This window comes from Coregonus lavaretus, assembly GCF_964263955.1.
Source record: "Coregonus lavaretus genome assembly, chromosome: 2".
In the NCBI taxonomy this organism is placed as follows: Eukaryota; Metazoa; Chordata; class Actinopteri; order Salmoniformes; family Salmonidae; genus Coregonus; species Coregonus lavaretus.
In genome coordinates this window covers 83151849-83177281 of record NC_139989.1, presented here as the reverse complement: position 1 = coordinate 83177281, position 25433 = coordinate 83151849, and the positions used below count along the sequence as shown (strand labels likewise).

Sequence of the window (25433 nt, the reverse complement as noted above, 5' to 3'; positions counted from 1 at the left end):
TGTAGTAGGCTATTTTGAATTATTTCATTTATTTCTGAACAGTCAGCAGTAATTCTATAACTTTGTAAAATGTATTTGAATTGATCAGGCGAGCTGCAGCTCCTCCAGAACCCTTGGCGTGGCTCTATAAATGATGGGCAATGCTGGAGAGATGAGAGTTGGAGGCTCATGTCTGTCAGAGCAGAGAGAGTTCTGGGAGAGATTATTTGCATTTTTACATTGCAAAAAGTGACAATTATCTTTCATGCCAGGAGAGGTACTGGATCCGGCCAAATAGGTTCCAGAATGAAACAGTCCAAAACGGAGAGGTGCCGGATCCAGTTCCGGCAGGATCCGGATCAAATTAAGCACTGATAATACACTATAACCATCATATCAAAGTAAACTTGGAGTCACGCGATATGTTGTGTGGTCCTCCCACTACGACTCGGGAAAGCATGCAGTTTTAGGCTACAGATGAAATAAGTTATGATGAACACAGGTTGGTGAAAGTGCACGGTGACGAGCTTGATGCTCCTTTCCAATAAATATTAAGGGTGTTATTCAGCTAACATGATCGATGCTTAGCTGCCATTTGTGAAATACAAATAATATCAATATAGCCATACCCACACTGTATCTGTGAGTTGTTGGCATGTGCCATGGCCAGAGTGGGCACATTTGCTATATAATGCAACAGCTTTAGTGACAAAACCATCAGTAGAGTTGAAGATGCGATGGAAACCCATTTAACTTGTGTTTTTCATGTGGTACATGGGAATTTAACCACAGAAGTAATTACGTTATCATGTACAGCCTTTTATCCACAAAAAGTCAGTTTGATGGAAACATCTCTGGAGGGAAAATGCGCATATTGTTTTATGCAGATTTTAGAACATTTGCATGGAAACCTTTCGAATATTGGATGAAAACCTATCTATTGACCAGATACTCCATTGGCCGCTCTAACAATTAAAATAATTGTCTTCAAAAATGAAAGGCAGTCGAGAGGAAGCAAGATCAACAGAACAGAAAACCAGAAAAAAATAAAATAAATTCAGCAACTGAACCGGGCACGAAAGTGATCCATACTGTTCCAGAACAGAACCGTTATTTGAAAAACATTGGAACTGGTTAATAACGTTTTTCTACGTTCCAGGCATTTTTTTCTAATCCCACAAAAAAAACGCTATAAAGTGCTTATGCAAAGCCCTCACTCTGTCACTCAAACTTATTCCAGCTTATGCCTGCCAGCTGAAAGTCTTTACCAGTGTGTGTTTAGCTGTAGCTCAATTGGTAGAGCATGACTGTAAGTGGCTTTGGATAAAAGTGTCTGCTAAATGGCATATTATTATTATTTAGGCTACCTGCCCCTCCCCTCTCTGAAGCAGAGGCTGCTGTGCTGATGTTACAAGCTTAATAAAGAAGATAGATGTTTTATTTGCTAGAGAAGAGAATGGTTGTGTCGGGAAGAGTGGGGTGTGCCGGACACAACAAAAGTTTCAGATGCTTTTATTGTCTCCGGTGCTCTAGTCCACAAGACGTTCAGGCAGGAGGGTGGTTAACTGGCGCTCTAGTCCACAAGACGTTCAGGCAGGAGGGGGGTTAACTGGTGCTCTAGTCCACAAGACGTTCAGGCAGGAGGGGGGTTAACTGGCGCTCTAGTCCACAAGACGTTCAGGCAGGAGGGGGGTTAAAGATGGCGGCCACCTGTAGTCTCTTGTGGGGGCGTGGCCTCACTGGCAGAGTCCAGAACTCTCCTGAGGAGTCAGTGGAAGGAAAGCAGTCTGAACCAGGTTTTCCTCTAGGATTTTTCCTGTGCTTAGCTCTATTCCGTTTCTTTTTATCCCCCCCAAAAACTCCCTAGTCCTTGTCGATGACAAGCAGACCCATAACATGATGCAGCCACCACCAAGAAAACAGTGGCACTCAGTGATGTGTTGTGTTGGATTTGCCCCAAACATACAACTTTTTATTTTTTCAGGACATAAAGTGAATTTCTTTGCCACATTTTTTAGCAGTTTTACTTTAGTGCTTTATTGCAAACAGGATGCATGTTCTGTAATATTTGTGTCCCGTGTGGCTCAGTTGGTAGAGCAAGGTGCTTGCAACGCCAGGGTTGTGGGTTTGATTCCCACGGGGGACCATAGCGTCTGCTAAATGACTGAAATGCGAATGTATTCTGTACAGGCTTCTTTTCACTCTGTCAATTAGGTTAGTGTTATGGAGTAACTACAATGTTGTTGATCCATCCTCAGTTTTCTCTTATCACAGCCATTCAACTCTAACTGTTTTAAAGTCACCATTGGCCTCATGGTGAAATCCCTGAGCGGTTTCCTTCCTCACCGGCAACTGAGTTAAGAAGGACGCCTGTATCTTCGTAGTGACACACCATCCAAAGTGTAATTAATAACTTCACCACGCTCAAAGAAATATTCTGCTTTTTATTTTATTTTTACCCATCTACTAATAGGTGCCCTTCTTTGCGAAGCATTGGAAAACCTCCCTGGTCTTTGTGGTTGAATTTGTGTTTGAAATTCACTGCTCGACTGAGGGACCTTACAGATAATTTTATATGTGGTATACAGAGATGAGGTTGTCATTCAGAAATCCTGTTAAACACTATTATTGCACACAGGTGAGTCCATGGCACTTATTGCGTGTCTCGTTAAGCACATTTTTACTCCTGCACTTATTTAGGCTTGCTATAACAAAGGGGTTGAATACTTGTTGACTCAAGACATTTCAGCTTTTCATTTTTAATTATTTTCTAAAAACATTATTCCACTTTGACATTATGGAGTATTGTGTGTAGGCCAGTGACACAAAATCTCAATTTAATCAATTTTTAATTCAGGCTGTGTAACAACAAAATGTGGAAAAATTCAAGGGGTGTGAATACTTTCTGAAGGCACTGCATTATAGACCGTTCAGACTTCAGTAGGCGACGTTGTTGGGCATCTCCTTTAGCATACGCATCAGATTCATCTACTGGGTTGTTATCAATCTAAATAAATACCATCTAAAAAAAATATTGCTTGATTGAATGCAGTCATGTCTTAAGAATATTGTGTTACTTATTTTGAATATTTGTATATTTAGAAGTACATAAAATGCATGTAAGGATATGTTTTATATTATAACCAATCACCATTCAGGATTAGATGTTATGTAATATTCTACAAAGGCCTACTGAAACATGTAGCATATTTTCGTTTCCCATACAATAAAAACATGACAATGTAATACATTTGATAAATAGTATTTATAGATTTGATTAGTAATAGAGTTATAGTAAGTAATACAGTCCAGTAACAGCTTCTTTTTACAAAGTAAAACGTAAAAGAGAATTATATCAACCCGCAAGGCTCACGGTCATATTATTTGCTGTAAACATGAGTGCCAAAGCTAATAAATAGTGCAGAAACAATTGGAAAGTGTCAACGCGTGCTGTAGGTGGGTGCGGGGGTGGAATCAAACGCAGGACACAGACGGATAGTCCAACAGACTTTAGTGATCGCCAAACACGGCAATCGGACAACTCTTGCCCGAAGGCGAAATACGCACGAAGGCGAAACAAAACAAAAGCGCACAAACAGGTGCGAAAATACTCCAACAGTGGAGGGAAGCTCAACCGAGCGAAATACAGGCTCACGCCCTATACACGAATGACAAATATCAATAACACACAACACCTGACAAACACAACGAGAACTAAATAGGACACTAATGACACTAAATGAAAACAGGTGTGACAACAATCAGACAAAAGCAAACAAACATGAAACATACAACGGTGGCAGCTAGTATTCCGGAGACAACGAACGCCGAAGCCTGCCCGAACAAGGGAGAGAGGCAGCCTCGGCCGAAACCGTGACAGAAAGGATGAATTACGTAAATAAATATCGGTGAAAAGATATCCATGAAAAGATATGAAAACAAGAGTCATTTATTGATTGTATGGGACCCTGTATTGTGGCCTTACCCGTGTTTTAACTCATGAATCAATCTCATGAATAATGCTTCAGTTCGGCTGGCGCTGAACTCTGCTAGCCAAACCCAATGAGTGTTCTAGTATACTCCCTTAAAAAGACCTTAAAAGACCTTCGCTTGAAAATTGTGAAAAAAGAGGCAGTAGTCCTATTTGTCCTTTTTGAGATGCCGTAGCCAGTATACACTCAAAATCGTCTGAATTAATTAAGATAACTCAAGCAATCTTGGCAAAATTTGTAAAATTGCAGGACATTTGCTTTAAAACTGCAATAATTCTCTCTGCCCCATGGCAAAATATGTAGAATTGCATGAAATTGGTTATAAAATTGCTACATTTTCTCTCCACCCCAATGCAAAATGTGTAGAACTGCAGAATACCTGCTTTAAAACTGCAATATTTTCTCTACACCACATGGCAAAATGTGTAAAAATAATCAGACCACCCACAATTCTTCATCATCATTACACCATTGTTCTAAATTAAATTCACCCTCTTCACCCTCCTCATCGTTCAGTTCATTCAAATGTAATTATAAAGTAACGTGCCCCATTATCCGTTTCCATCGCCCGTTCATCCATTGGCATCATTCAACCAGTGAGGAGAGAGACACATTATCACCTGGGTACCAACGTCTTACAGCGCATTTGTCTTTGTCACGAATACCGCCTTGGCTGCTCCTCCTCCTTGTTCGGGCAGGCTTCGGCATTCGTCGTCCCCGGACTACTAGCTGCCACCGTTTGATGTTTCGATGTTCGTTTGGTCATGTCTAGTTTAGTGCACCTGTTTCATATTCTGTCCTGATTATGTCACTTATAAGTTTCCCCTGTGTTATGTTTTGGAGTTGTGTGTTATTGTCCGCCTGTCGTTTGTCTGTAGGTTGGTTTATGTTGTTTTTACGCGTTGCGCGTAGGTTTTCGCCTCCTGTGTTTTGAGGCCATTTATTTTCTGTATTGTGTATTCAGTCAAGGAAAGCTGTTTGACTTATCCGCTGTGTCCTGCGCCTGACTTCACCACCACATCGACAAGGACATCGTGACCAGTAAAATAGATTTGATGAACCCTTATTGGGAGGTGGTTAACTGGTCAGTATATTCCACTGATTCATATGGATACCAGTCCATACATTGGCTGTAAAAGTGGGTAAAACCTGACAAGCGTTTAACTGTAGCTATGTGGTCTTTACTTGAGTGTGTTTCAGCAGGGTGAGGTCAGAGAGGGTGAGGTCAGTCAGTATTTTTCTGAACTCCTAAAATCCTTTACACAATCTGATGGGATGAATGTTCAACCCCATTAAAATAACCATAAAGTCTATACAGCACCTTTAAGTTAAGACATCACAGATCTGTTCATGGCAAAGCAGTTCAATTAATGATATTAATTGATTCTTAAAGAATATAAATTGTAAATCATGAGCCTCATCTTGAGGAGTCACCTGTGACAGTATTCATAAAGAGTAGGAGTACTGATCTGGGATCAGTTTAGCCTTTTAGATCATAATGAAACAGATTAGATGGACAGGGGGGGACCTGATCCTAGATCAGCACTCCTCCTCTGAGACACTGCCTTTATGAATAAGGGCCCAGGAGTCACCAGGACCAAGAAACCGAACACATACTGTTGCAATGTCTAGTTACAGCAGTTGTTTACTGCCATCTAGTGGAGGATACCAATAAAACACTTTATTATCAGACCGCTGAGCTGAAACAGAACGTAAAGAAGACTATCCTGCTCAGAACAGTGAACAAACAAAGGCAGAAGCTGCTGGTAAAGCAACACTCACGGTGTGATGGAGAGTGGTAAAGCAACACTCACGGTGTGATGGAGAGTGGTAAAGCAACACTCACGGTGTGATGGAGAGTGGTAAAGCAACACTCACGGTGTGATAGAGAGTGGTAAAGCAACACTCACGGTGTGATGGAGAGTGGTAAAGCAACACTCACGGTGTGAGGGAGAGTGGTAAAGAGACACTCACGGTGTGATGGAGAGTCGTAAAGCAACACTCACGGTGTGATGGAGAGTGGTAAAGCAACACTCACGGTGTGATGGAGAGTGGTAAAGCAACACTCACGGTGTGATAGAGAGTGGTAAAGCAACACTCACGGTGTGATAGAGAGTGGTAAAGCAACACTCACGGTGTGATGGAGAGTGGTAAAGCAACACTCACGGTGTGAGGGAGAGTGGTAAAGAGACACTCACAGTGTGATGGAGAGTGGTAAAGCAACACTCACAGTGTGATGGAGAGTGGTAAAGCAACACTCATGGTGTGATGGAGAGTGGTAAAGCGACACTCACGGTGTGATGGAGAGTGGTAAAGCAACACTCACGGTGTACAGATGTAAAATAAATAAGTGTTAGCTTCCTCAGCACCATGCACCCCACTGTTGCCACCGGCAGTGACCAGAAGAAGAAACCGGAGACAGTGACAGACTACAATCACACAAAGGTATATACAGTATCTCTACCATATACAGATAGCCTTCCCATCTGCCAAACACCAAATAGGATCCCCTTTTATTATATTACATTCATATTATTACTATTAGATGGCTTGACAAGACAGTCAGCAGGAGACATATCTTCATGGATCTGGCATGTGAGCTTGGTGAGAACCACATGAACGCAGAGAAAGAAGCTACAGTCACCAAGCAGGCCACCAAGACAGCAGGTCCTGTTCTCCCTCTTCCCCAAGAACCACATCTCCCACTGGGGAAAAAGACATAATGTCAAGACAGCAGGTCCTGTTCTCCCTCTTCCCCAAGCACCACAGCTCCCACTGGGGAAAAACACACAACTTTTTTAAATGATGTTTTCTAGGTGGAAGGTTTACCCTGTGTATGAGATTAAAATGTATCAGCTGATGATTAGGAATGTTAGATGAACCCACTAAGTTCCTGATGAACTCAACTGGTGAGCCTCTTTAGCAGCTAGTTCCATGGACACACTGATTTCAATGTCCTTTGCCAAGGTCAGATGACTTTCAGTCAACAGTCTCTTTTGTGTAGCTTCACTCCGTAGCCCACATACTAGTCTGTCTCTAATGATGTCATTTAGAACAGCATTAAACTCAGTGTTCTGGTAGTTTCTTTAATGCAGCAGCAAACATTGTTTCTGATTCTCCCTCTTCCTGATGTCTCCTGTGGAACCTGAACCTTTCAGCATTAACTAGTGGTTCTGGTGAAAAATGTCCTTTAGATATCTCCACAATATCCCCATACGTCTTATTACCTGTTCTGTCTGGCTGTAGCAGGCTGCCTAGTAAATTAAATGTCTTTGGCCCCATTACACTAAAACATGTCGGCACAATGTTGTCCTCATCCATGTCATTTACAAGAACAAAATATTCAAACCGTTCTGTATATGAGCTCCACTGTTCAATACTTTCATCAAACTGTCCAATGTTTCCAACAATTCCAATTATTTTTCGTTTCTCAATAAGCTCCTGATTGTCACTCACTTCAATATTGTCCTCAACCACAGCAATATTTTCCTCAGTCACATGATCTTCATTCACTTCACTCACTGACGTTTCCTCCTAAATTCGCTCATTTAGCAGATTTAATTAAAAGGTTTGTCTTCACAGTTGAATAAATGTCCTTTCCTTTAATCACTGTATGTTCCTCCTTTTTAATCACGTTGTTTTCCCACTCCGATGTCCGTCTCCAGTCCTTTTCTGCCGTCCATGATGATGTTAACTCCAGTGGTGGAAAAAGTACCCAATTGTCATACTTGAGTAAAAGTAAAAATACCTTAATAGAAAATGACTCAACTAAAAGTGAAAGTCACCCAGTAAAATACTACTTGAGTAAAAGTCTAAAAGTATTTGGTTTTAAATATACTGAAGTATCAAAAGTAAATGTAATTGCTATAATATACTAAAGTATCAAAAGTAAAAGTACAAGTATAAATCATTTCAAATTCCTTACATAAAGCAAACCAGACGATTTTCTTGTTTTTAAAATGTACGTTCAGCCAGAGGCACACTCCAACACTCAGACAATTTACAAACAAAGCATTTGTGTTTAGTTAGTCCCCCAGATCAGAGGCAGTAGGGATGTTCTCTTGATAAGTGTGTGAATTGGAACATTTTCTGTCCTGCTAATTATTCAAAATGTAACGAGTACTTTTGGGTGTCAGGGAAAATGTATGGAGTAAAAAGTACATTATTTTCTTTAGGAATGTAGTGTAGTAAAAGTAAAAGTAGTCAAAAATATAAATAGTAAAGTAAAGTACAGATACCCCAAAAAACAACTTAAGTAGTACTTTAAAATATTTTTACTTAAGTACTTTACACCACTGGTTAACTCTCTTTCTTAGCTAGCTCGACTATGCACTTGCCTCTGCTAGCAATACACTGTTCTAACATTAGCCTATTCTGGACCACAGAAAATAACAGTTTTAAACAGTTGTAAAAACCCACTTCTTCCAGACAGAATAGTTCCTGTAGATTCAGACTTACTCATCACCAATCTGTTGTTATGTCTCGTGGGTTTCATAACCACGTCTTGTCACGGTTCAGACAGACGACCAGAGGACCACAATTGCGTCACACCAGAAAGTTTATTAAACTTAAGGGGAAAAGGGAAGTAGGGAGTGAATGAAGGCTCCAGGGGTAACAGGGATCCCGTCCAATGCGCTGGGTCTGTGCCCCCCCCAGTGGCAGCGATGCGTCCTATGAAGCCGGTGGTGGGTGGTCCAGAAGTCCTGGGGGGGGGAGACACAGACACAACAGGGCGGAATGAAACCAGGCAGCAGTACAGTTCAAGGGAAATCCAAAATACGTAGTAGCAAGGCAGAAGGCTGGTCAGAGTTACCGGGATTGAAGAGTAGTCAGGAGTCGTAATGGCAGAAGCAGGTCTGGATCTCCTGAGGCAGAAGAGTATCCAAAAAACAGGCAGGTCCGGGGTCACAAAACCAGGGTGAGCCAGAAGCGCGAGCAAACAGGTTCCGGGTGTGAGCTTTGCAGACGATCTGACACCGGAGAGCTGAAAGACAGGGCCTTAAATACTGGGAGAGGTAGTGGGTAATGCAGCGCAGCTGGCAGAGTAATTAGAGCAGAGCAGAGCAGGGACAGGTGGAGCTAGTTAGGCTGAGTAGAGAGAGTGGTGAGCAGAGTGGAAGAAAATTAAGGTGGTAACCCGGTGGAGTGAGAGGCCCATGACAGAACCCCCCCCCCAAGGGACGGCCCCAGAAGTCCCAAGAGCAACACCACGCCGGGCGGGAGGAGGGGAGCCGGAGGAGGGCTAGAACTCCTCCGAACGGTCCGAGTGAACGTCCTCATCCTCGGAGGAAGCCGGAGGGCCGTGGTCGGGAGATGGGACAGGTCCCGAGACAGGATCAGGCACAGGACAGGAAGCCGAGCGGGCCGGACGGTTAGGGACCCCTCTGGGGCGGCCCCTACGGATTGCAGGTTGATCAGGATGCCGTTGGTGGAAAGCGGTGATGAGAGTCCTATCCACAATCCGACTAGCTGGCACCCAGGTCCTCTCCTCAGGTCCATAGCCCTCCCAGTCAATGAGGTACTGGAGACCCCTACCCCTCCGTCTGGACCGAAGCAGGCGGCGGACGGTGTAAACCAGACCACCATCGACGAGCCGTGGAGGAGGAGGACCAGGCGCAGCAGGGACCAGCGGACTCTCATGGATGGGCTTAATCTTAGACACATGGAAAGTGGGGTGCACCCTCAGGGAATTAGGCAGTTGGAGCCGGACAGCAGTTGGGCTAATCACTCTTATGATAGGGAATGGGCCAATGAACCGAGGTGCCAGCTTCTGCGACTCCACCCTGAGTGGCAGGTTCTTCGATGACAACCACACCCTTTGACCAACATGGTAGGTGGGAGCAGGAATTCTCCGACGGTTGGCCCCGGTAGTGTAGCTGGCAACGGATCTGAGGAGTGTGGCTCGGGCTTGTGACCAGGTGCGGCGACATCGACGGGCAAAAGCAAGTGCAGATGGGCAAGTAACCTCCTCTTCCTGGCTGACAAATAGAGGAGGCTGGTATCCATAAACACATTGGAAAGGGGACATACCGATGGCAGAGCAGGTCAGAGAATTGTGTGCGTACTCCACCCATGTCAATTGCTGCGACCAGGAGTGGGGGTTGCGTGAAGTCATGCATCGCAGTGCCTTCTCGAGCTCCTGATTAGCCCGCTCTGACTGCCCATTGGATTGGGGATGGAATCCGGAAGTCAGACTGACTGTGGCTCCCAGCAGGTGACAGAACTCCTTCCAAAAAGCGGAGGAGAATTGTGGACCACGGTCAGAAACTACATCCTTTGGCAGTCCGTGGATCCGGAAGACGTGTTCCAGGACCACCTGGGCGGTCTCCTTGGCGGTTGGGAGCTTGGGGAGGGGAATGAAGTGTGCCATCTTGCTGAAACGGTCAACGATGGTGAGAATGACGGTCATGCCACTTGAAGGGGGCAGCCCCGTGACAAAGTCAAGGGCGATGTGAGACCAGGGACGTCTGGGCACAGGCAGGGGCTGCAGCAATCCGGCTGGGGGCTGGCAGGACGACTTGTGTTGGTTGCAGATGGGGCAGGCTTGGACGAATTCCCGTACATCCTTCCTCAGAGAGGGCCACCAGAACCTCTGGGCGAGCAGGTTGTAAGTGCGGGTGGAGCCAGGGTGACAAGCTAGGCGGGAGTCATGTCCCCACTGAACGACCTGGGACCTCAGGTCTTCGGGGACAAAAAGGCGGTCAGCTGGGCAAGTGCTGGGACCTGGCTGGTTACGGAGAGCCTCCAGCACCTGTTCCTCAACAGCCCAGGTCAGAGCTGCAACGATGCAGGGACTTGGCAGAATCGACACAGGGTCCTTGGAGGGGGTGTCATCCTTCTGGAATTGACGGGAGAGGGCGTCTGGCTTGGTGTTGCGTGATCCAGGCCGGTATGACAGAGTGAAATTAAACCTGGTGAAGAACAGGGCCCAGCGGGACTGCCTGGAGTTCAACCGTTTGGCCGTGCGGATGTACTCCAAGTTCTTATGATCGGTCCAAACGAGAAATGGAATGGTGGACCCCTCCAGCCAGTGACGCCACTCCTCCAAGGCAAGCTTCACAGCCAGCAGCTCACGGTTCCCTATGTCGTAATTGCACTCAGAGGGGGACAACCGACGTGAGAAAAAGGCACAGGGATGGAGCTTCCTATCCTCCGCAGCCCACTGAGAAATCACAGCACCCACTCCCACATCCGAGGCGTCCACCTCCACAATGAATTGCCGGTCCACATCAGGCATCTGGAGGATGGGAGCGGAGGTGAACCTCACCTTGAGGGTACTGAAGGCTTTGTCGGCTGCTGGGGTCCAGGTGAAGGGTTGCTTGGTGCTGGTTAGAGCAGTGAGAGGGGCAGCAACGGTACTGTAGTTCCGGATAAACTTCCTATAGAAGTTAGCAAACCCCAGAAACTGTTGCAGCTTCTTTCTGTTCTCCGGAACTGGCCATGAAGTGACTGCTGATACTTTGGCAGGATCCATTTGGATACTTCCCTCTGCCACTATGTACCCCAGGAAGGCCACTGTCTTGACGTGAAACTCACATTTCTCTGCCTTGGCGTAGAGGGAATTCTCCAGAAGACGATGAAGGACTTGCTGGACATGGCGGGTGTGTTCAGACAGGTTTCTGGAGTAGATTAAGATGTCATCCAGGTAAACGAAGACAAACTTGTTTAACATGTCCCGCAGTACATCATTCACTAGAGCCTGGAACACAGCAGGAGCATTGGTGAGGCCAAAAGGCATAACCAGATACTCGTAGTGGCCTGTTGGTGTATTGAATGCGGTTTTCCATTCATCTCCCTCCCGGATCCGCACTAGGTGGTAAGCGTTTCTGAGATCCAACTTGGTAAAAACAGTGGCTCCCTGGAGCAACTCAAAAGCAGAGGTGAGCAGAGGCAGAGGGTAACGGTTTTTCACTGTGATGTCGTTGAGTCCCCTGTAGTCGATGCAGGGGCGAAGAGATCCGTCCTTCTTCCCCACAAAGAAGAAGCCAGCACCAGCAGGAGATGAAGATGAACGGATTAATCCTGCGGACAGAGAGCCATTGATGTAGTCCTCCATGGACTTTCTTTCAGGAGCAGACAACGAATAAAGACGACCCTTTGGAGGAGCTGTTCCAGGGAGGAGGTCGATGGCACAGTCGTACGGTCGGTGAGGGGGCAGAGATGTGGCTCTTGCTTTGTTAAACACCTCTCTGAGACCATGGTAGCATTCTGGGACATTGGAGAGGTCAGGAGCGGAGTTAGTAGGTACTGGCCGAGGGGGTAGTGCGGCAGCAAGCAGGCAGGTTCGGTGGCAGTCCTCTCCCCACTCCCTGATCACCCCGGTCACCCAGTCGAGCTGAGGGTTGTGCCGGCGGAGCCATGGGTAACCCAGGATGAGGGGTTGGCCTGGAGAGGGGAGCAGGTGAAACTGGATAGTTTCTTGATGGTTTCCGGACAGACCCATCGAGACCGGGGCCGTGACATGAGTGACCGATCCGAGTAAGTGTCCGTCCAGTGCCCGGGCAGGAATAGGAGGTGTCAAACGGAGGTTCTCCAGTCCCAGTTGGCGTGCCAGCTTGATGTCCATTATGTTGGCTTCGGCGCCAGAATCCACCAGAGCAGCCAGGGTGTGAGTTGAGTCAGAGAGGCGGAGGTGAACTTGCAGCAGGGGTTTGCGGTCGGAGGACTGGATGGTCATTGAACTCAACCGGACTCCCCCTATGCCCGGTGAGCTTCGGCCCTTTAAAGGGCAGGTTACCACACGATGTCCATCACCTCCACAATAGAGGCAGAGGTTTGAGGTGAAGCGGCGCTGGCGCTCTGCAGGAGTGAGGGAGGCTCGCCCAATCTCCATAGGCTCAGACTGATCAAGCTGACCTGGGTGAGTGGCAGTAGATGACAGGAGCCCAGTCGGATCTCTCCGAATGCCGGTAGTAGGTGGACCTTGGCGCCCCCTCTCACGACGACGGGTCTGTATCCTTCTGTCGATCCTGACAGTCAGTGCGATGGCTTCATCAAGAGTGGAAGGCAGTTCATGGGAGACCAACTCGTCCTTGATATAGTCAGCCAAACTATGGAAGAACGCGTCCACCAACGATGGTGTGTTCCAAGAACTTCGTCTAGCCAGGGTTCGGAAGTCGATGGAATGGTCTGCGACTGTACGTCTGCCTTGTCGAATACTGAACAGTTCACGAGACGCCTCTGCAGTGGGTGAATCCAGGTCAAACACCTTCAGCATCTCCTCAGCAAACAGGTCGAAGGTTGCACATGCGGGGGTTTGACGTTCGAACTCTGCTGTTCCCCAGAGTCGAGCTCGGCCCGTCAGGTGAGTGATGGCATACCCAACATTAGCCCCCTCCGTGGCGAAGGTCCTTGGCTGCAAGGAGAACTGAAGTCGGCAGCTAGTCAGGAATGGCCGGACCTGGGTTGAATCGCCGTTGAACCGCTCGGGGTTTCCAATCTTGGGTTCCGGAGCAGCGGCTGCAATGACCGGGGCAGGTAACTCGGGGGCTGGGCTGGTGGGCAGACTGGCTGGGGTAAGGTTGGTGAGGAGTTGAATGATCATGGCGAGTTGTTGTTGCTGCTGCTGGAACTGCTGCTCATGCTCATCGGTCTCCATGTCGGGGAAAGTGTGCGCTGAGTCCATAATGGTCAGATCGTACTGTCACGGTTCAGACAGACGACCAGAGGACCACAATTGCGTCACACCAGAAAGTTTATTAAACTTAAGGGGAAAAGGGAAGTAGGGAGTGAATGAAGGCTCCAGGGGTAACAGGGATCCCGTCCAATGCGCTGGGTCTGTGCCCCCCCCAGTGGCAGCGATGCGTCCTATGAAGCCGGTGGTGGGTGGTCCAGAAGTCCTGGGGGGGGGAGACACAGACACAACAGGGCGGAATGAAACCAGGCAGCAGTACAGTTCAAGGGAAATCCAAAATACGTAGTAGCAAGGCAGAAGGCTGGTCAGAGTTACCGGGATTGAAGAGTAGTCAGGAGTCGTAATGGCAGAAGCAGGTCTGGATCTCCTGAGGCAGAAGAGTATCCAAAAAACAGGCAGGTCCGGGGTCACAAAACCAGGGTGAGCCAGAAGCGCGAGCAAACAGGTTCCGGGTGTGAGCTTTGCAGACGATCTGACACCGGAGAGCTGAAAGACAGGGCCTTAAATACTGGGAGAGGTAGTGGGTAATGCAGCGCAGCTGGCAGAGTAATTAGAGCAGAGCAGAGCAGGGACAGGTGGAGCTAGTTAGGCTGAGTAGAGAGAGTGGTGAGCAGAGTGGAAGAAAATTAAGGTGGTAACCCGGTGGAGTGAGAGGCCCATGACACGTCTGTATAACAATTCAATAATGATGAGACAGGAGACAGGAATCAGTTCAACCATTTATCTGGAACGTGATCATCTCAACACATACAAACCCCCATCATGCTCTGCGGCACAACCCCAATATACAACAAATACATAGATAAGTAAATGGACACTAAACAAAACTCATAGAGGAATTTAAATGTTCAGTTGTAGAAAGTAGGGCCATGGGATAGGGTAAGAAAGGTCAGTATGTTTGATAACTGGTTCCAGAGGTGACATAACAAGCATAAGGTCCATTATAACACAGTGAAGTAGAGGTGGGAGCTAAAAGCAGACATGGACAGTGAGACGGTGTGAGGAGGTCAGGGGTGAAACACTAGATCAGGACAGGTAGAAATGGCAGGGCTGGAAATAGACACAGAGACACATTCTGATCATGGCTCAGACCTGACCTGAGACACCCAAACAGAAGATGCCATAGCAAAGTCCTGTCCAGTAGGCTATATGGGATTTCCTTTCATCAAAATCCAACACATGGAAATGTGTCCTGTGTGTGTGTGTGTCCAGTGTGTGTGTGTGTGTGTGTGTGTGTGTGTGTGTGTCCAGTGTGTGTGTCCAGTGTGTGTGTCCAGTGTGTGTGTGTGTGTGTGTGTGTGTGTGTGTGTGTCCAGTGTGTGTGTGTATGTCCAGTGTGTGTGTGTGTGTGTGTGTGTGTGTGTCCAGTGTGTGTCCACTGTGTGTCCAGTGTGTGTCCAGTGTGTGTGTGTGTGTGTCATGTGTGTGTGTGTCCAGTGTGTGTGTGTGTGTGAGTGTGTGTGTGTGTCCAGTGTGTGTGTGTGTGTGTGTGTCCTGTGTGTGTGTGTGTGTTCAATGTGTTTGTGTCCAGTGTGTGTGTGTGTCCAGTGTGTGTGTGTGGATGTGTGTCCAGTGTGTTTGTGTGTGTGCGTGTGCGTGTGTGTTCAGTGTGTGTGTGTTTCCAGTGTGTGTGTGTGTGTGTGTGTCTTCAGTGTGTGTGTGTGTCCAGTGTGTGTGTTCAGTGTGTGTGTGTGTGTTTGTGTGTGTCCTGTGTGTGTGTATGTCCAGTATGTGTGTGTCAAGTGTTTGTGTCCAATTGGTGTGTGTCCAGAGTGTGTGTGTGTGTCCAGAGTGTGTGTGTGTGTGTGTCCAGTGTGTGTGTGTCCTGTGTGTGTGTCCAGTGTGTGTGTGTGTGTCCAGTGTGTGTGTGTGAATCCAGTATGTGTGTGTGTGTCCAGTGTGTGTGTGTGGATCTGTGTCCAGTGTGTGTGCGTGTGTGTTCAGTGTGTGTGTGTGTCCAGTGTGTGTGTGTGTATGTGTGTGTCTTCAGTGCGTGTGTGTGTGTGTTTGTGTCCAGTGTATGTGTGTGTGTGTGTGTGTCAATTGTTCCGTCTGCCTGAGAGCACAGTCCGTTGACCATCAGAACTCACGTGACTCACGTGACTTCCGTCTCGCTTCCGCATTGTCTCCGTGCTGCTGTGCTGTTTGTTGCTACTTGGCTACCTGCCAAACTATTCACGTTTTACTTTTAATAAACGTTTAATCAATCTCTGTGTTCAACAAATTTACCAACTTTTTAGTTTTGTCCTCACTCATCTTTTTTCGTTAAACTTTTTCGCCCCGGACGTTTATCCCGAGACAGAAAAGTCATTTTCCTGTGCGTTTTAGCTGCCAACTTTACGTTATTTTCCTTTTTTCCATCGCAACTTTTTTCCCTTATTCAACTTTTTCACTCCGGACGCTTTATCTGGACATGGTTCATCAACATCTTCAACAGCCGAAGCTAAGTAGTAACATTAACATGATGTCTTCTAATTGCAGTCGCTGTACTCATAATATACAGGAGAACGATCGCCTTACGGCGAGAATAGCTGTGCTACAAGCCCAGCTTCAGACGCAATCGTTAGGCAAGGGTAATCTCAGTGTAGGAAAGGAAGAAACAGCGTCTGTGCCACCAGTAAGTACAGACAGTAACGTTAGTATAAATCCCCCCGCACAGTCCCCGCAGCCGGACAACTTTCTCATGGCTTCTGGAGGGAAATACTGTTGGAATGCTCAACCGGTGTCGCTCATTCAGCCGACAGAAACCTTCAACCGGTTTTCCCCATTATGTAGCGAGTCGGAGTCTGAGTCTGAGTCTTCTCTAGTCTCTACTCCTCCCGTTACGGGGTCTGAGACGCCGAAGGCTCCCACCATTAGCTCTGACAAATTGAAAACCCTAGTCATTGGCGACTCCATTACCCGCAGTATTAGACTTAAAACGAATCACCCAGCGATCATACACTGTTTACCAGGGGGCAGGGCTACCGACGTTAAGGCTAATCTAAAGATGGTGCTGGCTAAAGCTAAAACTGGCGAGTGTAGAGAGTATAGAGATATTGTTATCCACGTCGGCACCAACGATGTTAGGATGAAACAGTCAGAGGTCACCAAGTGCAACATAGCTTCAGCGTGTAAATCAGCTAGAAAGATGTGTCGGCATCGAGTAATTGTCTCTGGCCCCCTCCCAGTTAGGGGAAGTGACGAGCTCTACAGCAGAGTCTCAGCACTTAATCGCTGGTTGAAAACTGTTTTCTGCCCCTCCCAAAAGATAACATTTGTGGATAATTGGCCCTCTTTCTGGGACTCACCCACAAACAGGACCAAGCCTGACCTGCTGAGGAGTGACGGACTCCATCCTAGCTGGAGGGGTGCTCTCCTCTTATCTACCAACATAGATAGGGCTCTAACTCCTCTAGCCCCACAGTGAAATAGGGTGCAGGCCAGGCAGCAGGCTGTTAGCCAACCTGCCAGCTTAGTGGAGTCTGCCAATAGCACAGTCAGTGTAGTCAGCTCAGCCATACCCATTGAGACTGTGTCTGTGCCTCGACCTAGGTTGGGCAAAACTAAACATGGCGGTGTTCACCCTAGCAATCTTATTAGGATAAAGACCTCCTCCATTCCTGCCATTATTGAAAGAGATCGTGATACCTCACATCTCAAAATAGGGTTACTTAATGTTAGATCCCTCACTTCAAAGGCAGTCATAGTCAATGAACTAATCACTGATCATAATCTTGATGTGATTGGCCTGACTGAAACATGGCTTAAGCCTGATGAATTTGCTGTGTTAAATGAGGCCTCACCTCCTGGTTACACTAGTGACCATATTCCCCGTGCATCCCGCAAAGGCGGAGGTGTTGCTAACATTTACGATAGCAAATTTCAATTTACAAAAAAAAAAATGGCGTTTTCATCTTTTGAGCTTCTAGTCATGAAATCTATGCAGCCTACTCAATCACTTTTTATAACTACTGTTTACAGGCCTCCTGGGCCATATACAGCGTTCCTCTCTGAGTTTCCTGAATTCCTATCAGACCTTGTAGTCATAGCAGATCATATTCTAATTTTTGGTGATTTTAATATTCACATGGAGAAGTCCACAGACCCACTCCAAAAGTCTTTCGGAGCCATTATCGACTCAGTGGGTTTTGTCCAACATGTCTCTGGACCTACTCACTGCCACAGTCATACTCTGGACCTAGTTTTGTCCCATGGAATAAATGTTGTAGATCTTAATGTTTTTCCACAAAATCCTGGACTATCGGACCACCATTTTATTACATTTGCAATCGCAACAAATAATCTGCTCAGACCCCAACCAAGGAGCATCAAAAGTCGTGCTATAAATTCTCAAACAACACAAAAATTCATTGATGCCCTTCCAGACTCCTTCTGCCTACCCAAGGACGTCAGAGGACAAAAATCAGTTAACCACTTAACTGAGGAACTCAATTTAACCTTGCGCAATACCCTAGATGCAGTTGCACCCCTAAAAACGAAAAACATTTGTCATAAGAAACTAGCTCCCTGGTATACAGAAAATACCCGCGCTTTGAAGCAAGATTCCAGGAAATTGGAACGGAAATGGCGCCACACCAAACTGGAAGTCTTCCGACTAGCTTGGAAAGACAGTACCGTGCAGTACCGAAGAGCCCTCACTGCTGCTCGATCATCCTACTTTTCCAACTTAATCGAGGAAAATAAGAACAATCCAAAATTTCTTTTTGATACTGTTGCAAAGCTAACTAAAAAGCAGCATTCCCCAAGAGAGGATGGCTTTCACTTCAGCAGTGATAAATTCATGAACTTCTTTGAGGAAAAGATCATGACCATTAGAAAGCAAATTACGGACTCCTCTTTGAATCTGCGTATTCCTCCAGGGCTTAGCTGTCCTGGATCTGCACAGCTCTGCGAGGGCCTGGGATCGGGAGAGACACTTAAGTGTTTTAGTACTATATCTCTTGACACAATGATGAAAATAATCATGGCCTCTAAACCTTCAAGCTGCATACTGGATCCTATTCCTACTAAACTGCTGAAGGAGCTGCTTCCTGTGCTTGGCCCTCCTATGTTGAACATAATAAACAGCTCTCTATCCACCGGATGTGTACCAAACTCACTAAAAGTGGCAGTGATAAAGCCTCTCTTGAAAAAGCCAAACCTTGACCCGGAAAATATAAAAAACTATCGGCCTATATCGAATCTTCCATTCCTCTCAAAAATTTTAGAAAAAGCTGTTGCGCAGCAACTCACTGCCTTTCTGAAGACAAACAATGTATACGAAATGCTTCAGTCTGGTTTTAGACCCCATCATAGCACTGAGACTGCACTTGTGAAGGTGGTAAATGACCTTTTAATGGCGTCAGACCGAGGCTCTGCATCTGTCCTCGTGCTACTAGACCTTAGTGCTGCCTTTGACACCATCGATCACCACATTCTTTTGGAGAGACTGGAAACCCAAATTGGTCTACACGGACAAGTTCTGGCCTGGTTTAGATCCTACCTGTCGGAAAGATATCAGTTTGTCTCTGTGAATGGTCTGTCCTCCGACAAATCAACTGTACATTTCGGTGTTCCTCAAGGTTCCGTTTTAGGACCACTATTGTTTTCACTATATATTTTACCTCTTGGGGATGTTATTCGAAAACATAATGTTAACTTTCACTGCTATGCGGATGACACACAGCTGTACATTTCAATGAAACATGGTGAAGCCCCAAAATTGCCCTCGCTAGAAGCCTGTGTTTCAGACATAAGGAAGTGGATGGCTGAAAACGTTTTACTTTTAAACTCGGACAAAACAGAGATGCTTGTTCTAGGTCCCAAGAAACAAAGAGATCTTCTGTTAAATCTGACAATTCATCTTGATGGTTGTAAAGTCGTCTCAAATAAAACTGTGAAGGACCTCAGCGTTACTCTTGACCCTGATCTCTCTTTTGACGAACATATCAAGACTGTTTCAAGGACAGCTTTTTTCCATCTACGTAACATTGCAAAAATCAGAAATTTTCTGTCCAAAAATGATGCAGAAAAATTAATCCATGCATTTGTTACTTCTAGGTTAGACTACTGCAATGCTCTATTTTCCGGCTACCCGGATAAAGCACTAAATAAACTTCAGTTAGTGCTAAATACGGCTGCTAGAATCCTGACTAGAACCAAGAAATTTGATCATATTACTCCAGTGCTAGCTTCCCTACACTGGCTTCCTGTTAAGGCAAGGGCTGATTTCAAGGTTTTACTGTTAACCTATAAAGCGTTACATGGGCTTGCTCCTACCTATCTTTCCGAGTTGGTCCTGCCGTACATACCAATACGTACGCTACGGTCACAAGACGCAGGCCTCCTAATTGTCCCTAGAATTTCTAAGCAAACAGCGGGAGGCAGGGCTTTCTCCTATAGATCTCCATTTTTATGGAACAGTCTGCCTACCCATGTGAGAGACGCAGACTCGGTCTCAACCTTTAAGTCTTTACTGAAGACTTATCTCTTCAGTAGGTCATATGATTGAGTGTAGTCTGGCCCAGGAGTGTGAAGGTGAACGGAAAGGCTGGAGCAACGAACAGCCCTTGCTGTCTCTGCCAGGCCGGTTCCCCTCTCCACTGGGGTTCTCTGCCTCTAACCCTGTTGCAGGGGCTGAGTCACTGGCTTGCTGGTGCTCTTTCATGCCGTCCCTGGGAGGGGTGCGTCACTTGAGTGGGTTGAGTTACTGACGTGATCTTCCTGTCTGGGTTGGCGCCCCCCCCTTGGTTTGTGCTGTGGTGGAGACCTCTGTGGGCTATACTCGGCCTTGTCTCAGGATTGTAAGTTGGTGGTTGGGGATATCCCTCTAGTGGTGCGGGGGCTGTGCTTTGGCGGAGTGGGTGGGTTATATCCTTCCTGTTTGGCCCTGTCCGGGGGTTTCTTCGGATGGGGCCACAGTGTCTCCGGACCGCTCCTGTCTCAGCCTCCAGTATTTATGCTGCAGTAGTTTATGTGTCGGGGGGCTGGGGTTAGTTGGTTATACCTGGAGTACTTCTCCTGTCTTATCCAGTGTCCTGTGTGAATTTAAGTATGCTCTCTCTAATTCTCTCGTTCTCTCTTTCTCTCTGAGAACCTGAGCCCTAGGACCATACGTCAGGACTACCGGGCATGATGACACCTTGCTGTCCCCAGTCCGCCTGGCCTTGCTGCTATTCCAGTTTCAACTGTTCTGCCTGCGGCTACGAAACCCCTACCTGTCCCAGACCTGCTGTTTTCAACTCTTAATGATCGGCTATGAAAAGCCAACTGAGAGACCTGAGCCCTAGGACCATACGTCGGGACTACCGGCCGTGGTGACTCCTTGCTGTCCCCAGTCCGCCTGGCCTTGCTGCTATTCCAGTTTCAACTGTTCTGCCTGCGGTTATGGAACCCCTACCTGTCCCAGACCTGCTGTTTTCAACTCTTAATGATCGGCTATGAAAAGCCAACTGAGATTTATTCCTGATTATTATTTGACCATGCTTGTCACTTATGAACATTTTTGAACATCTTGGCATGGTTCTGTTATAATCTCCACCCGGCACAGCCAGAAGAGGACTGGCCACCCCTCATAGCCTGGTTCCTCTCTAGGTTTCTTCCTAGGTTTTCGCCTTTCTAGGGAGTTTTTCCTAGCCACCGTGCTTCTACACCTGCATTACTAGCTGTTTGGGGTTTTAGGCTGGGTTTCTGTACAGCACTTCGAGATATTAGCTGATGTAAGAAGGGCTATATAAAATAAAATTGATTGATTGATTGATTGTCCAGTGTGTGTGTTCAGCGTGTGTGTGTGTATCCAGTGTGTATGTGTGTGTCCAGTGTGTGTGTGTGTCCAGTGTGTGTGTGTCCAGTGTGTGTTTGTCCAGTGTGTGTGTGTGTCCAGTGTGTGTGTGTCTGTGGTTGTGTGTTCAGTGTGTGTGTTTTTGTGTGTGTCATGTGTGTGTGTGTGTCCAGTGTGTGTGTGTGTGTCCAGTGTGTGTGTGTGTGTGTGTGTGTGTGTCCAGTGATGTGTGTGTCGTGTGTGTGTTCAGTGTTTGTGTGTGTGTGTGTGTCCAGTGTGTGTGTGTGTGTGTGTGTGTGTTTGTGTCCAGTGTGTGTGTGTGTGTGTGTCCAGTGTTTGTGTGTTCAGTGTGTGTGTTCCCAGTGTGTTTGTGTGTGTGTGCGTGTCCAGTGTGTGTGTGTCCAGTGATGTGTGTTCAGTGTGTGAATGTGTGTGTATCCAGTGTGTGTGTGTGTGTGTGTGTCCAGTGTGTGTGTGTCCAGTGTGTGTGTGTGTTATGTTTGACACAGGGACACTGAGGGAACCTCAGAAACATAATTGTATGATATGATGTTAACATCCCAAACCCTAAACCCTGGATAGAGGGGCTCAGTGAATGTGGAGTGGAATGTGTTCAGGTGGGTCAGTGTGTCAGAGGAGACTCTGTAGAAGGACAGAGTGCCGGCTGGCCAGTCCAGATACACACCTACTCTGTGGGAGCTGGAGGAGGGGACGTCTATGGTAGTGGACTTATTATTGTGCCAGGCTCTGTAACTGTTGTCAGAGCAGAGCAGACTCCAGGACTTGTCATTGTATCCAAGACAACAATCACCCCATCCTCTCCTGCTGATTCCTTTATATGTCACTCCTATAATAGCCTCCTCCCCACTCCACTCTACCTCCCAGTAACAGCGCCCAGTCAGACCCTCTCTACACAGCACCTGTTCACAGTCCTCAAATCTCTCTGGGTGATCAGGATACGGCTGCTCCTCTCTCCTACATGTCACCTTTCTGTTCTCCTCAGACAGAGAGAGGAATCTGTTTACTGTGTTTAGGTCCAGTGTGAGATCACAGACATCTGATGGATGAAACCAGACACAATATTAGAAATCATCATCATTCACATTAGAATGTTAACTCACTTTTCACTAGTTCATTTAATGTAGATGTTTCTAGGTATCAAAAGGAGAAGTTAAGGTAACTTGATATTTGTTCAATGATCATATGTTATACTGTATGGTAATATAAAACACACCTTTTCCCATTAATTACACACACACACATCCTGAACACACACACACATCCTGTACACACACAAACACATTGAACACACACTCACATCTGTATGCATGCATGAACACACACACATCCTGAACACACACACACACACACACACACACACACACTGGAAACACATCCTGAACACACACTGGACACACACACACATCTTCATGCATGAACACACACACACATTTCTTATGTAACACGAACACGCCACACACACATACAGACACACACATTGTCAAATCAACTCTTTGTAAACTTTGGTGTCCCTGATTTGTGCTTCTGTAGAACTACAGCTGATATTTAATATGACCAAGTAAGTAATGATGGTGGTCTTTGACTTTGACTTCACTTGAATTAAGACTTATTCTTAGTCATATTCTTCACAGCAGTCAACACTCACATTTTCTAAGTCCAGGTTTCATTGTGTTCTCTCCACCATGTTCCACACTGTAGCGGTAAGCAGAAGAACAGACAGTCATTGAGGGATACACCTGAACTCACACACACACACACACACACACACACACACACACACACACACACACACACACACACACACACACACACACACACACACACATACACACACACACACACACACACACACACACACACACACACACACACACACACACACACACACACACATACACACACACAGTCTTTATATAACTTAGTCCAAGTGGTGGTCAGAATGTTTGTCTTAACCAGCCTGATAACTCCAACATGTCTGATATGAACATTGACATAAACCCTCTACATACTTGAGTTTCTCCAGTCTGCAGTGTGGATCCTCCAGTCCAGCAGAGAGCAGTCTGACTCCTGAGTCTCCTGGGTGATTGTAGCTCAGGTCCAGCTCTCTCAGGTGTGAGGGGTTTGACTTCAGAGCTGAGACCAGAGAAGCACAGCCTTTCTCTGTGACTCCACAGCCTGACAGCCTGACAGAGAGATCATCATGATTTCACAAACACTGTTAATTTAACACCAGTAGTGTAGAAGGACAATGGCAGATGCATTTGGTTTATTCTCTCAAACAACATATAGATTCATCTTCTGTCTCCTAGAATTGTATGGTCATATTGTTATACAAATGTGAACACCAATACACTGATTCAGTAAGTTTTTCAATATAATATAAGATATTATATACATATTAAAATATATATATTTCTCTAAACTGAATATTTATTCCTGATGATTAGTACTTAAATGTAATTTTATGTACTCACAGAGCAGCTCTGGAGGCTTTGACCACTGGCAGCAGCCTCAGAAGACCTTTCTCTGATCTGGAGTATTTCTTCAGGTCAAACACATCCAGCTCCTTTTCTGAAGTCAGCAACACAAAGACCAGAGCTGACCACTGTGCAGGTGACAGTTTGGCTTTTGAGCGACTTCCTGATCTCAGGTAGCTTTGGATATCCTCCACTAGAGAATGGTCATTCAGTTCATTCAGACAGTGGAACAGATTGATGCACCTCTCTGGAGAGGGATTCTCCCTGATCTTCTTCTTGATGTACTTGACTGTTTCTTTATGGCTCTTTGAGCTGCTTCTTGTCTTTGTCAGTAGACCTCGTAAGTGCTTCTGATTGGACTCCAGTGAGAGGCCCAGAAGGAAGCGGAGGAACAGGTCCAGGTTTCCTGTCTCACTTTGTAAGGCTTTATCCACAGCACTCTTGTAGACAGTAACTTCAGTAACTTGCGGTTCGGCCATTAGATTCTCATTGTTGTTGATGAATGAGAGGAACACATATACAGCAGCCAGAAACTCCTGAATGCTCAGATGCACGAAGCAGTACACCTTGTCCTGGTACAGCACACATTCCTCTTTAAAGATCTGTGTGCACAATCCTGAGTACACTGAGGCTTCATTGACATCAATGCCAGCCTCTTTCAGCTCTTCTTCATAGAAAATCAGATTGCTCTTCACAAGCTGTTGAAAAGCCAGTTTTCCCAGTGACAGAATACTCTCTTTATTCCAGTGTGGACCTGTCTCTTCTTTCCCAAGATACTTTTCATTCTTCTGTTTGGTATGAAACTCCACAAGGTGTGAGTACATCTCAGTCAGAGTCTTGGGCATCTCTTCTGTCTTATGTTTCAACATGTGCTCAAGGACTGTTGCAGAAATCCAACAGAAGACAGGAATGTGGCACATGATGTGGAGGCTCCTTGATGTCTTTATGTGTGAGATGATTCTGCTGGCTAGGTCCTGATCACTGAATCTCTTCCTGAAATATTCATCCTTCTGTGGGTCATTGAACCCTCGTACCTCTGTCACCTGGTCAACACACACTGAAGGGATCTTATTGGCTGCTGCAGGTCGGGTAGTTATCCAGAGGAGAGCAGAGGGAAGCAGATTTCCCTTGATGAGATTTGTCAGCAGAACATCCACTGAGGTTGACTTTGTGACGTCACAACAGATCTTGTTCTTCTGGAAGTCTAGGGGCAGTCGGCACTCATCCAGACCATCAAAGATGAACAGAACGTTGTACTTGTCGTAGTTGGAGATTCTTGATTCTGTGGTTTCCTTTGAGAAGTGATTGAGAAGTTCAATCAAAGTGTGTTTTTCCCTGTTCATCAAATTCAGCTCCCGAAAAGGGAATGAAAATACAAATTGGACATCCTGATTTGCTTTTCCTTCAGCCCAGTCCAGAATGAACTTCTGCACAGAGACTGTTTTTCCAATGCCAGCGACTCCCTTTGTCAGCACAGTTCTGATGAGTTTGTCTTGTCCAGTTAAGGGTTTGAAGATGTCGTTACATTTGATTGCAGTCTCTGGTCTTGCTTGTTTCCTGGTTGTTGT

The 25433-nt window shown here is 46.2% G+C and overlaps 3 protein-coding genes across 3 annotated transcripts in view; all 3 read right to left on the bottom strand.

The window, feature by feature from the left end:
• LOC311140907 (NACHT, LRR and PYD domains-containing protein 3-like) overlaps positions 1-25433 on the bottom strand; it is a 466410-nt gene that overhangs the window by 204035 nt on the left and 236942 nt on the right. The gene's annotated exons all lie outside the window — the stretch shown is intronic.
• The window catches only part of LOC311141405 (NLR family CARD domain-containing protein 3-like), a 674300-nt gene that overhangs the window by 635560 nt on the left and 13307 nt on the right, over positions 1-25433 (bottom strand). The gene's annotated exons all lie outside the window — the stretch shown is intronic.
• LOC311099268 (NLR family CARD domain-containing protein 3-like) lies at positions 1657-25304 on the bottom strand (the record flags this gene model as incomplete). The annotated part of the gene is made up of 5 exons (XM_084139970.1): positions 23863-25304; positions 23398-23571; positions 23034-23080; positions 22236-22424; positions 1657-1739 (listed from the first exon to the last, which is right to left on the bottom strand). The coding sequence occupies exons 1-5, from the start codon at positions 25206-25208 to the stop codon at positions 1657-1659; spliced, it is 1839 nt and encodes a 612-aa protein (XP_083996096.1). The 5' UTR covers positions 25209-25304.